This window comes from Catharus ustulatus, chromosome 3 (genome assembly GCF_009819885.2).
Source record: "Catharus ustulatus isolate bCatUst1 chromosome 3, bCatUst1.pri.v2, whole genome shotgun sequence".
NCBI lineage: Eukaryota > Metazoa > Chordata > Aves > Passeriformes > Turdidae > Catharus > Catharus ustulatus.
Genome location: NC_046223.1, coordinates 67,946,864 through 67,965,890, shown reverse-complemented (window position 1 = coordinate 67,965,890; position 19,027 = coordinate 67,946,864). Strand labels below are relative to the sequence as shown.

Here is a 19,027-nt window from a genome sequence, read left to right as displayed (position 1 = left end):
TACCATGTCCAGTCACATCTTGAAAATCTCTGGTGACCCTACCATGTGTCTGTGGAGTTTGTTCTCACTTTGAAATAAATTCTTTCTTTATTGAGATTAAACCTTTCCCAGTGTAACTTATGTTCCTTGCTCCTTGTCTTCCCTCTAATCCACTCTGATGAGACACCACCTGGAATATTGCATCCAACTCTGGACACATGTCACAGGAAGTCCATAGAATTGTTGAAGCCTGTCCAGAGGTGGCCACAAAGATGATTAGAGGGATAAAACACCTTTCCTCTGAAGAAAGGCTGAGAAAATTGGGATTTCTCAGAATGGAGAAAACTCTGGGGTGACCTTGTAGCGGCATTTCAGTGCCTAAAGAGGTCTACAGGAGAGCTGGAGAGGGACTTTTCACAAGGGCATGTGGTGACAGGACAAGGGATAAGGGCTTTAAACTGGAGGAGTGCAGGTTTAGATTAGACAGTAGGAAGAAATTCTTCTCTGAAAGGATAGTAAGGCACTGGAACAAGTTGCCCAGAGAAGCTGTGGTTGCTCCATCTCTGGAAGGGTTCCAGGCCAAGTTGGATGGAGCTTTGAACAACCAGGTCTAGTGGAAGCTGTTTCTGCCCTGGCAGGGGGCTTGGAACTGGGTCGTCTTCAAGGTCCCTTCCAATCCAAATCCTGCTATAATTTTATGATTCTGTGATTCTCCATGTGATTTCTGTTAAAGAAAGAACCCCCATCTTCTTTGTAGCCACACATTAAGTGATGGAAATCTGTGGTGAGGTCAGAAAACAGTAAGTTAAATTCACCTGCTCAATACTGCACTGGGAGGGAATGTGCCAGAGGCATTCAACCTTCAGGGACAGCTGTGAGCTTTTTGTGTTCTGTCAGTAAAGAGGCCTGACCATGACTTTTAGATGACTAGCTCTCACTTTAAATGCAGAACCTGCTTTTAGCATCGACTGTTCCTATTTGTAATTTCCCTCGTCTGTTCTGCAGCTCTTTGGGACTGTTTAAACCTGCCAAGAACAGCATGGTCCCACTGATAAACTGGTTTTCCTCTGTAGCCTTTTGCCTCTCACTGTCTGGGAAATCTTTGAAATGGATAGGTTTTCCCTGCACACTCCTATTTTTCAAAGGAAGTTTCAGGGGAATAATTCTCAGTCCAAATTTTTTTTTTAATTTTTGCTGATCTCACAAATATAATGTTTATTTTGTATATATCTTACATGCAAAAAATAGCTTTCTAAGCAGTAAAATTCTTGGAATAATCAAAAAATCTTTCTTTCTTCAAATAACACATGGATGGACAAAAAAGTTAAAGGGGGTTTGATCTTTATTTGATAATGGTGTCCTTAGTGCTAAATCACACTGAGAAAGCAAGTAACATGTGATGGGTTCAAAGGGAAATAAAATCAAACATAATCTAAAATAAAGGTAACAATATCTGGAGTGATTTTTTTCAGAACTATAGACACAGTTCACGGTTCTTCTTCTTTGGTTGTGCCAGACATTTTCATTAGGAAGAAGATGCATGTCATACTGTATCAATTGGCATTGAACAGTAGTGTATCCTGCACAATTTGTTAAATCCCATCATTAGTCCACAGAATTGCAACTCTTCATTACCTATATCCTTTTAGGAAGTGGGATTAAAGTCAAGTTCCTTTGAGTGATTCTTATACAAGATTTTTGTTTACTGGTGATATGCAGTTAGTAGTTTCTAAAATACATTTTAATTTGAAAATCTGAAGGTTCTCTCACAAACATTTGGTGCATTTCTGTCACATCTTCTCTGGGCCTATAGCTTGATGTCTCTGAAAAAAACCTAAACAATTAAAAATTGTGTTTCATAACATTTCTTTGAGAAAGCTCTTTCCAAGGGTATATTGGCAAGAAGACTGAGTTTCTTGAACTGCACGCAAGATGGGGTTTTGTTTCTTTTTTTCCTTCAAAGGCATATGGGACTCTATTTCCACAGAGATAACAGTCACGGCATGGGCCAGATTTTTGTAAGCATTCTGCATGCAGAAAACCCCTGATTTATATAGACAGATTTAATGAATCTCATCAACTTATGTGTTATGAACATCCTTAATATCTCGACCTGAAATGACTGAATCAAAGCATATGTCTAGACTGCAGGAGAACTACCTTCAGTCCTTGTCTATTAATCACCAGAGGTGAGGACCAGATGGAGTGTTGTGACTCTCTTTTGGCCCAGGTTTTCTTCCCATGGCTTTGAAATATGCATCTGAATCCAAGAGCAGTGTGTTTGAGTGTTACCATAGAGCAAGAGCTCTCCTGAATTCGTGGAATTGTCATGGACAATCTTACCCTGAGTCTGATGTATGCAGTGTCACTTGAATACATTTCTTTTGGTACAAAGTGCCATCACAAACTAAATAACCCTGCTTCCCTCTGCTAGAATCTGTCCTAGTACTTTAGGGCAAAGTATTGGCAGGTTGATGTGCTCTTGATTTTTGTTCTGTTTTTTGACAGCTCCTAGACTGTTTTGTCATCCCAGTGGTGATACTCCTCTCCTGGTTCTTCTTACTGGTACGATACAAGGCAGTGCATTTCATTGGGATTGTGGTCTGCATTCTGGGCATGGGCTGCATGGCAGGAGCAGATGTCCTCGTTGGGAGACAGCAAGGAGCAGGTAAGTAACAATGAATGGGTTGTATGGCCAAGCTCTGTTCAGAGAAGCCATTGACCAGTGTGTGTCAGACTGGGGCCAAAAAAGGAGGAAATCTGGCAAGAAATTCTGTATTTTCATGGATCCAAAGCACTGCAAAATCCAGAGTTGCCTCTTTGTGAGAAGGGCAAAAAGGGGTCAACACTTACAAGTCAGCAGTGGTGCCAACAAGTTTCTTGGGAACTGTGTCTTATAACACACGTCACCCTGTGTGAGCTGGGGGAACAAGCTAAATATTTGTGGTTTTGTTCTCTTTTGGCTTAGCTGTTAGACTGCAAACCTCAATATCTTCATTTCCAAATTGACTATGTTTCTGAGTTGTAAGCACCTCTCACATCCACTGTGTTCTCTTACTTCTCCTCAACTTTGCTTGCTTTTCTACAGAGGTGGAGTCACTTGGTAGGTGCTAAAATACACCAGTTGGGTGTCTATATATTACCAGTTGGGTTTTACACACAACCTCATACTAAAGCTTTGGGACTTGGCTGTAATATTTTTGAAAAGACCCTCCTTATGTGTAAAACGTTCTTTTTTAATGTGTGGCATCATATGAATAATGTGTGTGTATCTGTTAATGCAGACTAGACAAAGTTAGATTTCATCGATCAACTTCCCCTGTCACATTGATTTTTCTAGCGCCAAGCCAAATGATGTGGGAAGGCTGGAAATTCTTTTCAAAGATTGTCAATTAGGCACAGTTTTCATTCTTAATTAAGAGCACTGAATTGTGAGCAGAGCATAATACACTGGGATTTAAAATTCTTGACTCAGCTTTCTGAATATAAATGCAAGTGCTGTAAAAACTGCATTTGCCAGAATGCTACTAAATAAAACAATGGAGTTTTTGACAGTGCTCACCACATCTCCCTGCCCCCTTTTATCTCTGTCCTTAATCCTGAAAGGAGAGTTTTAGTTACTGGTCTCCTCCAGAAGTAAGTAGCCTTGCCCCAGTTAAAAAAGAAATAGTATAATCTCTACTAGGTGTATTGGGAATGGCTGATTTCTGAGGGATTGAGATTTCAAACCAAGGTTCCAGAAGAAACATCCTGTGTCCCAGCAGTCTAGAGAGTAACATGCTTGAGCGAGTGAGCTGTGGATCAGCAGGAGCATGTGGGGCAGTGGAAGCAGACAAGGAACAGATTGAAGAGTGCTGACATTTTGCCATCCAACTGCAGTAATTAGATGTTATTTGCCATGTTCTTTGCTAAAGCATGGGTATAGCTGTTAAGCAAGTTTGTCCAGAAAAATCTGTTAATATGCATTATTGCCTTCTAATTTGGACCTACACATGAAAAACTGTGTCTGTGCTCATTGCTGTGCAGAGACATTGCAACTTTTTAACTTGTTTTAGTGGCATAATGATGTTATTAATAATGCTGTCTTTAGCAGAGTAAAATAGATAATCTAGTTTAATTTCTTTGAAAAGCTAAAACTACACATGAAAATGTACAAATATAAAGAATTAGAGGCAGGAAAAAACGAACAAAATTCTTAAAACTCTTCATTACAGGGTTGTACACCATTTATAGGATGTTTCCTAGGACTAGACAAACTAAAGTAAGGAAGACACCAAAAGCAATGATGCTTCATTAGTCCTCAGTAAATGTCTCTGTTTATCTTACATTTTAAGGACAAGAACTATTGATACCTGTGTACCCCTGTTGACCACACTGCTTACTGTATTAGAAAAGCCATAAGGCTCTGCTAGGTACCCACAGCATAAGGCAATTTAGTCTGTCATCTCTTACAGTAAGGGAACATGAATTTAAAATATATCACTGAGAGATTAATAGGTATTTTCCAAACTATTTGCAAGAATAATGGTATAATAGGTATAATATGCACACGTGCTTTCAATTTTCAATTGTGTCCTTACTGATAGTTTGCACATTACTCAATGGGAAAACAATTGCTCTCAAGTATTTAGAGCTCTATCATTTTACATGCTAAGTATACCTGAAAATAACATTATTCTGAACTAATACCCATGAGTTGCTTTCATACTTCTGTTCCTGCCATACACAGGGGTCTAAGCCTCACAGGTCTAAATGTTTCATCCCAGTTTTTCAAAGCCCTTCATCCTTTAACTTAAAATAGTCTCTGAAAACCAGTTGCATCAATCCTGCTAATACATGTATCAATTTAAAATGGGACACACTGAGAGTGATTTTTAGGTATCATGTTAATGAGTAGCTATAATCAAAAGCAAAGAGAAACACCTCTTAATGGCAGGGGCTAGGGCAAAAATGTGACAAAGAGTCACACTATTGGGAGTGTGAAAAGAAATCGTGTCAGAACACAATTCACATTTAAAAGATTTGTGTTGCACTATGATGCTATAACTACCTCCTAAAACACTAACTCCGCTCTGGAACATATGACTTCTCCACAGAATATTAAATATGGTAACAATCACTAATGTAAAACTTGTTTTGCCAGGCTATGCCTTGTGTGTCTTCTGAAGAATGACCATTACACCATTAAATTGGTCAAATACAACTTTATTATCCTAAAAGTCTTTAGAATGCCTCTGGCTAGTTGACGCGTTTCCTTAGCAATGAAACCAGTAGATGCATGTGAATATTATGCCCGTGAAAATGAGCCTGTAGGGATGCGTCAGTCTTGGGAGAAAGTTCCAAAGTCTTCACCTCTCAGGGAAGCAAAGATAAGGCATTTGACAAACAAAATAGTAATTGCTAGGAAAGAAAGCAAAAACATATTTTACAACATTTTTGCTCCGGCATATAAGGTTTTGATGCACTAACTCCTTGGGTACCATGTATTACTCTAGTCACTGCATCTCAAAAAGAAGTCACTGGAAAATAAGCCTGTATAAGCTGTGGAGAAAAGTGAGAAAGCTGTTCAAGGGCATAAAATGGATTCAGATGAAGAGGCAGTAGCCAGATTGGGACATTCCATCTCTTAGAAGAGGCAAGAAAGAGGCAGATACTGTAAAGGTATATGAAGTCTTCAGTGATATGGAGAGGGTCAATACAGAGGGATTTTTAAATACTTCTCAGAAAATTATGGAATGACTATTATGAATTTGAGGTATCCAGCATAAAAGTTAAAAAACATGAAGTACTTGTCTATTGTAGGCAAAAAATGCACAGATTTTACACAAATTGGTGAAGAATCCCTCAATGTTTATTAAATTTGATGGTCTAATGCAATTTCTATCTCAGAAAATGCCCAGTCTACTTAGAACTGGCTGATAAAAGTACCTCTGTACTTCCCTATTTGTTTATGCTCTCCTCAGCCACCCTGTACTGATGAGTACCAGAGGAGGTTCCAGTGCCAGAGTCTGGTGCTCTGAACAGATATCAGCTCCCTCTTCTGGGAAAGCCCTGAAGGCTGAGGCTCACACTCAGCATGAGAGCGCTTTGGGAAGAGCTATCAGGGTGTGATGCTTGAGGCCATCCCATCTGTGTGAAAATGCTCAACCTCTGAGCTGCTTTTGTTTCACAGAGGCAAAGGGAGGGTATTTTTGTCCCAACAAAGGTTCTAAGGTCAAAAGCTTTTTCAGCAATACTTCCCTGAAGTGTCAGTGACTAGATGCAATAAATACCAAATAAGTGAGCTCAGTGAGGAATCAATGGAGCCACTGTGAAATATGAAATGCAGCAGGGATACGAAGAAGTTTTGTGAAGTGCTGATGCTTATTTTAAATTGAGAATATCTTCCATTACTGATTACAAAAGAAGACTAAAATCAGAAAAAAAACCCCAACAAAATACCAACAACAAAACAACCAAGTTATAAAATGATAAATGGTCAAATACACGTTGCCAGTCAAGGAGCATTCAAAACAGAAATTCAGTGAAAGGCTGGATGAGTATGTGAAGAACAAATCCAGTAATGCTTGCTAAATACACAGAAGCCACATCTCATCTGAGCTGAAAAATTTTGGAAACTTTGTTGGAAACTTAGTTGGGAACTAAGAGAGTGTTGCTGGGAATATTTTACATTTTACTCCATTCCTATTGTCCTAAAACAACTTATACTTTTCTGGTGCTTGTAACCAGTATTGCAGACAGGATTAATGAACCCTTGGTCTGTCCTCTTATGACCACTTTTATTATCATAAATTTCTTCTCTATAGAAATGGAGAAGCACTACACTTTGAAATGAAAACTGAAGGCTTAGAAGAACTCCTTAAAGAAAAACGTTGAAAAAGATATTTTTGAACCAATCAGAATGTTTGGTTTCCATTTTTATTTACTGTGGTGTATATTTTATGAATCAATCTAAATAAAACTTTAAAAGGCATGGCTTATAAAAAACAAGCCATGGTATTTTAAAAGAAAACAAGGATTCTTCTTAAAAAAATGCAGTTTAGTACTTCAGCATTTCTGCTGAGACTTTTCAAAGAAAAATCCATTATATCCAACCTTTCAGAATATGATTCTGCAGCAATATCTGACAGCTTTGTGAAGCTGTAGCTCTTGTAGAAATAATTTAACAAGCCATATGTGCAGAGGGAATTGCATGCACCAGTTTGCAAAGCTGGGGCCTCAGTTTTCAAGCTGGAACTTGATCTTGATCAAAAGTCACTGTAGCTCTCCCAAACACGCAATAATAAAATCTTCCAAGACTTAAAAAGATTTCAAGCAGTCTTTGATAACAAAATGTTTTAGCTATTCTGTACACCTGGAGATATTGAAAATCCATCTTGTTATTATTTGCATGCATTAGGTACTGCTATGTTAATTGAACCTGTTTTAAAAATCTGTCATTATCATCACCCTGTCTACACCCCATCTTTCCTCTTCCCTTTCTTGTCAAACAGCTCCATGTGAAAATGAGGTCAATATTAGGTTGTAATGATTTCTTCACTCATTTCACAGGTACACAGAATTTTTCAGTTGTCCTCAGATCTAAGTACTGAACATGTTTTAGACTAGTTAAATTTCAAGATGAGATTCAAACTACTCTATAGACCTGAGTCACATTCTCTCTGCAAAGAAATAAAAAGGTAGTAATAATAAAGTAAAAAGGATCAGTCTCTGAAGAGTGTCACTTGGATTCTTTTTACAAGTTTTTCAGAATTTTTTGGCTTCTTTTTTCTACAACAAGGAACATTCTCTCCCTTTGTCTCTGCTAGACTTGGCTGGTGTACTGAATGAAAACTGTTAAAATGACAGAATATTTGCATTCATTTTATTAACCCACATAAGGGCTATGTAGTGACTGAGGAATTAAATCTGTGGGGAAGAACATGCAATGGTTTTGGACAAAAGATGTTTGTTTGGAGGCATTATGATTTTTTTTCTGTTTACCCCTAGGTGAAAATAAGCTGATAGGGGACCTCTTAGTACTTGGTGGAGCGACACTCTATGGCATCTCGAACGTCTGTGAGGAGTACATCGTCCGAAATCTGAGTCGAGTGGAATTCCTGGGCATGATCGGACTCTTCGGCTCCTTCTTCAGTGGAATTCAGCTGTAAGTGGGCAGGTTTGAGCCCACTAAGGGTCAAATAAGTGCAGCTGTGGCCTCCATTGAGATACACTAACCACTTCTTCAAAATTAGTCCTCTAATCTGCATTGGTTTTCATATTTCAAGTTTGTGATTTGAATAATAACACAAATTTTTACCCAAGTACTCTAATTCAAGGGCCAGTGTCCTTGAGTAGTCGCATGAAGAGGGAGAAGACACATCCCACCATCTTGCTGCTGGAAGACAAGTGGCTACTTCATGCGTTAGTCTGAACTGTGAATAACAAAATCTACCGCTTCTTCTGGTTCTGGTTCTGTTTTATATTTCTAAAAAGCCACTTTGCTTTCTAATGAGGTAGAAAACACATCCAGTCAGAAGGTATTTTACTGGTTTGCTTGTTCTGTGTAACTATATCATGATACGGCAGGAATCATGAAAAAGCCTTTAAGAAAATGGCCTTTCACTTCAAAAATATTTAACACGAAGGAGATTGTTGCCTGGATTTCAGGATCTACAGAGTCTGGTCTATATCCACATTACCTAATGAGCATCTCAATTGCAAGACTAATAGTTGGAAGGTGGCTTCCAATGTTGCAGTACCTTGAGTGATCTAAAAGCAGTCCTGCAAGATTGCTGCATTTTGTGCAGGTCTGTCACTGGTGCTTGTAACACAGAATGATTTTTGGTTATTAGTCCAAAACAAGTTGCTATTTTATAGATCTAAGCTACTCTACTTCTAAGAACAGACATTGATAAAAAAACACAACCTATCAATTCCTACTTCAATAGTTCTATATTTTTAGCTAGAAAGCTTAATATATTTGTTTGGGATCGGAACAAGTGTCTTGAAATTATTTCTATTAGTTGCCATACAAGAAGCTCCCTTTTAAAAAATATGGAATCTAAGAGCGTGTAAATGTGCCTAGTATCTTTGGCTAAACCATTTTTTAATATGCTTGTGATTAAGTAGATACTAACATTCTGAGGACATCAAAGCAGTGCCCTTGTCTTGCTCTGTATGTGTAAACTGTCATGTAAATGTCTCATTTTCCAGAATTCAGTCGTAGTGCCATTACTCCCTCTTGATGCAAGCAGTTAGTCACAATTCAGGGTCTGTGAACTGTTCTGCTGGTGAGAATCCGGTTTTGAAATAAGGCATCTTTGTATAAAGAAGACATACCTGGAAGGGAACACTAAGAAACCATCTCTTTGCTGAAAACCCTAAGGTTTTTCTATTCAACCTTTGGCCCAAAAGCTCACTCCAACAGATTTTTCTCCACCAGCCTCTGCAGCTTTTTGCTGATGGTGCTTTCTGGGTACCTTTTGGAGACCCAACCATGCTTAGTTCATACCTGTGCCTTTTTCTTACCTTTACCTGTAACAAATAGTAGAAGTCACAGTTAGGTGTTCACAGAGATTTAATCTAACTAAATATAACACCTACTTCAAAGAGAAGCCAGTTCCTCATATTCAATTTACAGGCTCTTTCTTTGAAAAACTACTGGCCACTTTGGTACAATATAGGACCTTTAGATCCTCTAAACTGAAGGACTCTTGGACTGTAGCATAAAATAAACACACATAAAGCCTGTTGTGCAGCAAAGGAGGAAGAACTAAGGTGTCAGGGGAAGCAGTGAATTAATGAATTGGTTGATTACCCAGACATGTTGGAAAGAGAAGTTTAGTATGTTGAATATGATTAAAGAAGGAAGGAAGAATAAGAGATTAGTTTACAAGAGCTGGGGATGTCACAATTACCCAGCAAATGGACACAAGATTATATGATGCAGTCACATAATCATAACATGGCCTATTTTCTAACGGCCCCCTGAAGATCATCTGGTTCAAGCTCCTACTCAAAGCTAGCTTCAAAGTTACATCTGCTTGCTTAGGAACTTGTTCAGTTGATTTCTTGGTATCTCTGAGAATGGAACTGGAGTCATACTGGAAACCTGTTCCAGTGTTTGACAATTTTTTTCCCTTGATATTTAATCACTTTACACATTGCGGCTTGTATCCATTGTCGTTCATTCTTTTGTTGTGCACCTCCCAGAAAAATAAGATTATTTTGTCTGTAACTACCCACCTCACAGTTAAGGTGGAAAATTTATTGTTCTGTCCTCCTTTCCCCCAGCTTAGCTTCCTCTTCTTCACACTCAGCAAACCCTGCTGTTTCAGCATCTCCTCTTACATGCTGTCCTCAACCTGCCTGACCATTGTGATGGAGTTCCAGTGTACTCCCTTCAATTTGTTATTGTCTGTCTTGTTCTGGACAGCCCACAGTTGGATACAGTAATCTAGTTGCTGTTTCACTAATCACATCCTTCAGCTTTCTGGCCAGACTTTTCATAATACAGCTCAGAATGTTGTTGCCCTCTGCTCCAGGGACACATTGCTGACTTGTGTTCAGGTTGATGTCCACCAGGACTCTAAGGTTTATTGCTGGAAAACAACTTTCTATCCAGTCAGCTCCCAGGCTGTACTGTTTCACAGTGTCACTGCACCCCAGGTGCAGTTAATACTTGCTTTTCTTGAACTTCATGAGGTTTCTTCTCATCCTTTTCTTTAGACAGCATTGGAGATAGTCCTCTCATCTAGTCCATACATCTTGAGTCTCTAAAGATCTTTAACGAAATCTTGTTGGAAATCTTGCTAAAGTAACACCACATCCTCTCATCCATTCCCTCTCCTTTATTTGCTGGTACAGCCACCTCATCATAGAAGGCAGTCAGGTTTGCTCTTGAGAGCACTCTGCTGGCTGTTCCCAGTGGCATTGTCTTCTTCATACCCTGCAAATGGCTTCTGGTAGATTTGTTCCATAATCTTCCCAAAGGTTAGCATAAGGCTGGCCAGGCTATTCTTTTTGTTCTGTGTTAAACTGAATATTGCATTTGTCTCTTTTCAGTCATCAGGGACCTCCTCCTACTACCAGAACCTTTCAAAATCCTTGTGATTACAATTCTTCAGTGCTTCTGGCATCACTAAATGGCCACTTCTGGCAAAGTTTCTCTCACTCCTCTTTGTTCCACAGATAATAAGGAATCACAAGCCATAGCATACTGTTTTTAGCATCTTTTGTATTGGCTAAGCAATAATATGAACGCAGTGTTCCTACGTTTAAGTTATGGGAATTTTTTTTTCCCAGAACAAGAGTCGTTGCAGTTTGATTTCATTCTATTCTTCAGGAATTACTGATGAAAGAGACATATATCTTAGGCATACAAAGATACCTATAAGAATATAGTCTTACTATTCTGTACATGTTATTAGATTTTCCTCACATCAGCAGCAACCAAATGAGAATTTCCAGGATGCAACTCTTTAGACTACATTAATCTGGAAGGTGCTGAGCTCCTGTAGTTTTGGTCATCTACCTGCCACCTTTTCTACTAGGTACTTTGTTTTTCAATCTGTATAATTCCATGTTGTTTAAAATAGTGTCCTGACCAACATGCAGAGTTCTGCACAGCAGGATTTATCTGGAAATCACACAGATAGGGAAAGCAGTTATCTGAGTGAAGACCTAGCTTGGGAGATACCTTATCTCCAAGAGTCTATTTGCCTGGATTGGGAAGAGCTGAGTTGTTGCCACCTTAGAATTTTATGGATCTGTGACTTTGATATAAATGTACAGTGCAAGATTTACAAGATATTGAGAGTGGACTTTTGCAGGTTTGCCCATCCTTTGCTTATTATCCTGACTTTCACTGCTGTGACTATTTGGTTTCTCTCAGTGTGTAACAAATCACAGTATGTTTCCCAAACCAGCCTGTGATATCTATTTATTTTACACTGCAGAGCTATTCTGAAGTGTGAATAACTCAGATAGATACATTATTAATAATTAACATTCAAAAGCTTTCAGAATATTAAGTCAGAATAGTACAAGAGGATTGAACATTAAGGGGAATGGGCATGTAGAGCAGGTATATAGAGAGCTGGAAATAAACCAGGGGAAATTGTATGCCATCACATCTGATTACTGGCTTGCAGTTCTTCCAAATACCCAGGCACAGGGATAATGCCAGAGTAGATTAGCAAATTCTTGATTGCATTTGGTTCCTACAGAGACTTTTTGTTATAAGGTTATTTATGTTGTTTTGTCCAGAATTTGAATTGAATGAGTGGAAATAATTTAACTTCTGTTCTCTTCCATCAAATTTTGCCTTCTCTTCTCTTCTAGGGCAATCATGGAACACAAAGAGCTGTTGAAAGTCCCCTGGGATTGGCAAATAGGTAAGAACACACTTTACATCATTGAAGATGGTTGCTGAAGGAGGCGTGGAGACAGCCAGTGTTTGGGGTGGCAGGACCAGAGTTTCAGGGGAGCCAGTGTTTGTGACTTTTCCACTGATTTCTACCAAGGGTTGGGCTACATGCCTCATGCCTGTTCTTAAATGATCTGTCCTCCATCACTGTGTTACGCCATCCTTACACAATTAGGTTAAGTATATGGATGCTATAAGATAATCACTCAGACAGCTGTGAGGTAAAACAATAATGAGGTTCCAGTTCTGAGATTCAGTGCAACCCTGGGGCAATAAATGAGGTAGTCATTAAGAGCCAAACCTTTTCAATGAAAGCCAAAGAAAGAAAATGGAACCTTACAAAATAACCTAAAAAAGTACTTGCAGTGCATATTATAGCCTCATAAATTCACTTCCAGGGGGAGCATTTCTGTGTGGAAGTGTTTAATTGCTTTCCAAATAGTCTTGGTGGAATGTAGCAGATGTGTCCTTTAGACAAGTTTGGGGAGCATCATGCCCAATGAAGCTGTGATGGTGTTCTGCCAAGCAGGGGATTGCATTTTCCCATTTCAGTCTGGAAGCTGAGTTTATGACTCCCTTCTAATTAGACCAGTGAATTATTTGTTTTAAAAGCAATTGATATTTAAAGGAGTCCCTACAATGAGTCTTTCACTATTCATGACAATAGAAGAAATAAAAGAATATTAGTAGCACAGAGCTGATTGATTGCAGAGGATTCAAGCTTTGGCAATCCATTGACAATAGCTCTTTACCTAGTTTCAGACTGAACATCAAAATGACAGCTCAGAAGTGTGCAAAAGCAACTGATTATGTGGGGAATCCCTGAGGGGAGGGGATACAAATTGTGGAATACAGTTGGTTTGTTTAAACTTGGTTCACAATTTCCTTTCATCATCCTAAACCTTGATAAATACAGCACATTTTTCACAAAACTTTGCACCTAAAAATCTTGGAAATTTGATGGTCGAGCTGTAAAACCAAACGACAAATCAATTTAAAGAAGTATCCATGGAGAAACAATCTCAACTGTGTACTAGAAGTGTATTGGCCTTCTTTAATCTGAGATAATTAACATAATTGCATCAGTGTTTGTTTATAGTTCATGAGAAGGAGCTTAGGGACATAATTAATCTGATACTGACGGAACTATCAGTGGTCATAGTGAATTAATCTACTATCCTTGTAAATGTCATATATACTTCCATGAGATTTCTGTTCAAACACAGTATTGGTGAAATGTGCTGTTAAAATAAGGTCTTACTTCATCTGTGATGCTGCCAAAATGCCCCTGAAAGTTGATTGCTAATTCTGAAGAGTCCTTATGCTTCTGAAGGCTGAGATCATCTTAGCAAAAGCATCATAGATATGTACTTGTTTTGTTAGAGCAATAATTGGAATATGGTGTATTTGAACATGGATTAAATGGTGACAGTTCTGTAGTTCTTCCCTGGCTTCCACTGCACCTGGTGTACTTTCCATTGCATTGGCAGTGATACAGGATTGTCAAAAAGTGATTGACAAATCTGTGTCAGGGAGTTCACAGCCTTGTCCTGGGTAGTTATCCACTGTGACAGACTCAGACCTGCAGTCCAGCAGAGTTAAATCATCAGCCTTCTGAATGGTGGTGATAAAGTCACAGCAGGCAACCTAATAAATTACTCAAGGTGGCCTGTTGCCATCTGCCATAATTGTGCTTTTAAGATCAAATGAGCTACCTTTTAACTGATGCAAATGATTTTTGAATATAAAGATGTGAAGCCAATCTGTTATGTCTATCATGTTTAAAACAGGCTGTGGCCCTCCTGGTGTTAATTTTGGAAATTGCCCTGATACATATCATCATCTTCACACTTTGTGTGAATCAGTGTAGCTCTGTTTGAATCCTTGAAGTTTTGAGTATTAATACTTGCTGACAACCAGACTAAAAGGAGGATGATTTTACAGTTTTGACTGAGTGGTCTCATCTGAGATCATGACAAGTTTTATAGCAATAGATGAAATAGTAACAAATAAACACACATCAGTTTTATTTAAGGGAAAAGCCAGTTTGTAGCTCCAAGGAAGTGTCCTTTGTTACCAGGGGTTTAAATCTTTCTGAATGGTCTTTGTTCCAAGGCAGTATGGAAGTTCATAACTGATTCCATCTCATGTCAATTAAACATCTGCTTTTGAAGTAAAAGCACAAAGGCAACATTAGTGCATCACTGCACCATGCAACATTCAACCATCTTGCTCAGGAACAAGACCAGAAGTTCTCAAGTCGTGTTGGTCTTGGTCATACTTGGGCTATTTTGGAGTGGTCCCTAGGGACAGATCCTGCCCATTTGTGTGAAGACACCATGTGTAAAGAGAAATGGAGAAATACTGAGGGACTGGGGCTCGTTCAGCCTGTGGAAAGAAGTCACCTACAAGGACATTACCAAAAGGACAGAGCTGAGGTCTTCACAGAGGTGCATGGCAGGAGGATGAGAGACAGCACACAGAAAGAAGCTCAAATGACAGATTCAGACTGGATGGAAGGAAAATCTTCTTCACAGTGAGGACAGGCAGGCAACAGACTAGGTTGCCCAGAGAGGTTCTGGAGTCTGCTGGGACTGCAGCACTAGTGGCGATTCCCAAGGCTGCTATTTGCACTGCATGGGTACCTGAGGAGGTTGAGGCTTCAAGATGTTGACTTAAAACATATTTTCAGTCTCAAAATTGTCCCTCCAAGAAGCAATATCTGAAAATCATATGATGTTAATTTCACTTGTTTATTATCATCACCAAATGCCACCCAGCTGGTGGATATTACATATATTTTTAAGCTGTAAATGAAATGCCACTTTATATTCACCTCTGCTAGGACAGCTACAGTTTAAGCAATTTTCCACTGGAACTGAAATACCCTTTGGAAAAGCAACCTATGAAGCTGGCTGTCAAATAATGTGAACACCAAGGCAGCACCATAAAATTATACTGTAAACTGAGTGCATAAACCAGCAAAGCTGTGTAAAATCCAGACAACCAGAGGCTTGGTGGACCTGTTGGTGTTTTGCAGACTTTGACAATACTGGTTTCTGATCCAGAATGGCTTTACTGCCTGACTGTTCTTCTTAAACCTGGAAGAAAAACTGGCTTAATGCTCCTGTATGCAAAACAATTTCCCATTGACCAAAAACTACACTCCATATGGTGCAATTATTTGCCTGCTACAGAAGAGACTCAAAGTTTAAATAAAACAGCTTTCAAGCACTGCCTAAAACTTAATTCTGATACCAATATACAATGCAAATGTTATAAATTTGCTACTTCTGTGTAAAATCAGTTTTTACCATGATTGTCCATATTCTGAACATAAACTCAAATTCCTTATCATGCCACAACATGTATGGACACTGATAGTTTGTGTCTGCTGCATTTGTTTCAGTTGAATGTACACTTCAGTTTACATGCTTCTAAAGGACTCAATCTGTCACAGCTGATTTTATCCTTTAGATACATTTCTAAATAATTTTGAACTAAATGGATCTACCTACCAGATATATGGCCATTTTATGGCCTTTTTTTAATCCTTTCTGATCCCTTTCAAGGACTTTGGCAAACATATTTTCTATAACTTTTAGTCAATAACATGTTCTGAAAAGCTGGCATGAGTCTAAATTTAGGCTCATGCACATATCAGTTGGGAATTCTGTAGCATACAGCAGCTTAAGAAACATAATTTGCATGAGAGCAGATGAATAAAGTGTTTACTCATTTTTTTAACTTCATATTGATTAATTTGCCTTGGGATTTATCAAGCAATAACTGAAGCAATGAGTTCTTTCCCGGTAAGTTATTTAGGTTTTTTAATTAATTTAGATTTTTACTGTAATGTATTTTTATTATATTAGTGTCTAACAATCTAATTTGTGTGAAGCATTCTGTAAACATGTAGAAGGAAAGAGTTTCAACCCAGAGAAGTTTTATTAAGGAAGGCAGACAAAAAAGTAGTAGAGGAACAGAGGTGCAAAAATATGATTTGTCAGTTTTGGTGGCAAAACAGGACTAGGACCTCTGACACTTGAGTGTTGTCCTCATGCATTCATACGCTTGCTCACTAACTCCTCTGCAAATAATCTTGTATGTTGGGTCCATTCCCAGAATATCCTATGCATTCCATCCAACTCACCTGAACTCACTTAGTGCTGGGGACATTCAGCTCCTGCAGAGACTAGATTTGATATGTTTAAATGCATCATTATGTCCAAATCTAGCTGGACATGAGGTAGTCACTGGTAACACTACAGTAATTTCACAATTACAAGCCACACCATTTTGACTAAAATTTTACTCCCACCCCAGAAATGCAGCTTACACTCAGGGGTGGCTAATATGTGAATAATTTTCTGACATTTTCAATCCCGGAAGTGCAGCCGAGGTGCTGAGCCGAGCACCGGCCAGTAAAACCTGGGATTGCGCGATTGTTACAAATTGGTTACTCTGTTGCACAGCGAGTGGAGCCGGGCTCCCTGCTGGCAGCGCAGGACGGGGAGGCAGGCAGGGGAGCCCCCTCCTTCAGGCAGCGCAGCCTGGGGGAGGCAGGGGCTCCGTGCTGCCATCCCCACGACGCGGGGGTATGCAGGGGCTCCCTCCTGACAGCCCTGTGGCTCGGGGGGAGGCGGAGGGCTCCCGTCCCCGCCTGCCACCGCCGCAGGAGTGGGGGTCTCCTTCCCCTCCTGCCTCCCCGCTGTGGGGGCCGGCAGGCTCCGTGTCCCCCTGCCACCACGCGACAGCGCTGGGCCAGGGTGAGCGAGCCCAGAGGCGGCGGCTGGCCCCATCGGCAGCCCCAAGCAGGCCGAGCCCTCACGGCCAGAGCCAAGCCAGTAAACACTCCTGATCCCACGATTCTGTTACTATTTGGCAACTTTGTTGCACGCAGGTCCTTGCTGCAAATGACAGAGCGGCTTATAATTGGGTGCGGCTTGTGTATGAACAAAGAACGAAACGTTGCGACACCCGAAGATGCAGCTTATAGTCAGTGTGGCTTGTAATAGTGAAATTACTGTAATTTGAAACAACTCTGCTGTTAAGGACATCCCAAAGGACCTCATGTCCTGTTTTCACTCTCATATATGTATATTATTAATTTGAATTTTTCTTTGAAAAAGCATAATTCCTTCTTTTCCTAAGACACAACCTTCTTTCTCCCAACAAAGTAATTTCTGCAGACTGTAAGGTCACTTTGCCTCTTGTTTCTCTTCTGCAGGCTTGCTGTACGTTGGCTTTAGTGCCTGTATGTTTGGCCTCTACAGCTTTATGCCAGTGGTCATAAAGAAAACGAGTGCTACTGCTGTCAACCTCTCTCTGCTCACAGCTGATCTGTACAGCCTTTTCTGTGGATTATTCCTCTTCCACTACAAGGTATGTGGAAATGACAGATGTATTTGGGTAATAGCAGTGTGCTTGAAGAAACATCAGTGCAGAACAAGGAAACGAGCCTCCAAGCTTTGCTAGATCTAGACAATAAAATTGGAAGTTGAGTTTTCTACTTCAGGCTTCCTACACTAAAACTAATTTTGTTTTATGATTTCTTGCTTCCTAAGAGAGCTCATTTAGGTTTAAGATTTGAGTACCTGTTCATCAGCCACTGTATCAATTATTTCATCTTACTTATCAAATGTTACTTTCAACTGCTGTGAACAGACCTAAGGGGAAGGACTCTTCCAAAATTCCCAAATGCCTGGAAACAAGGTTATTTAATTCATACTGATTCTGAATTTATAACTAAATTGTTCATAAATTACACCTTTCTCTTGGCTATACCAGTGACTTGCCTCTTACTGTAAATGCCAGAATGTGCAGCATATTTATGTTAAAGTTAAACTTTGACCTCCCAGGTCCCCTAATATTTAAAACACCATGTTGTAAAGGACACATTTGACCTCCAGTTATGAGGAATGGCACTTCATTATTCACAAGTATCCCCCCCAGTGTCCATCCAGTGAAAATAACATCGCAGTGCTGAAAGCAATTGCTTTCTACCATCATTTATTCATAGGAGGGAGGCTACTTGATAGCTAAAATATGTTGGAAGTGTTAGGCAAAAGAAAACCTTAAAATTCTGAGTGTGTAATCAACTCAAATCAGATTTTGTTACAGTAATAGTACCTGAATTAATCTGAATGAGACAGTGAAAGTTCAAATCTTCAGAGTCCAACACAAAATTCTTTGTCACTACTGTCTTTTGATTTTATGTCTTTGAGAATTTTGCAGGCAGAAGAAAAGCAAGAATAGAAACAAAAATTTGTCTGAAAACACAATGTATGGGTTGCCTGCTGCTTTTCAGCTCAGTCTCATGGTGATATTGTTTTACCTTTCTGTCTCACACTTCAAACCTAAAGTGTTTGACATTAGGTGTTATCTGAACACTGTTCTCTCCTGTTAATAATATTATTTGATACCCATAGACAAATATATTTAGTAGTGTTAGTCCACTGTTTCTAAGAAAAGTTACTACATTACACAGTGAAAGATAAATGTTATTCTGAAAACAGTGGTGGTGTACTAGCAAAATCAAACTTCAGTAGAGGAAAGGACTCAAAAGGCAGCAGAGGTTGGGAAGCTCTCTGGTCAGCATTGCTCACACCTAACAAAAAAGGCAATTTTGCAAACCCA

At 39.4% G+C, this 19,027-nt stretch overlaps 1 protein-coding gene across 1 annotated transcript in view; it reads left to right on the top strand.

The window, feature by feature from the left end:
* The window catches only part of SLC35F1 (solute carrier family 35 member F1), a 229,076-nt gene that overhangs the window by 190,570 nt on the left and 19,479 nt on the right, over positions 1 to 19,027 (top strand). Inside the window, exons 4-7 of the mRNA XM_033055053.1 lie at positions 2,488 to 2,647; positions 7,969 to 8,125; positions 12,304 to 12,356; positions 17,619 to 17,773. Coding sequence (XP_032910944.1) covers positions 2,488 to 2,647; positions 7,969 to 8,125; positions 12,304 to 12,356; positions 17,619 to 17,773 — 525 coding nt within the window. The remainder of the gene's footprint in view (positions 1 to 2,487; positions 2,648 to 7,968; positions 8,126 to 12,303; positions 12,357 to 17,618; positions 17,774 to 19,027) is intronic.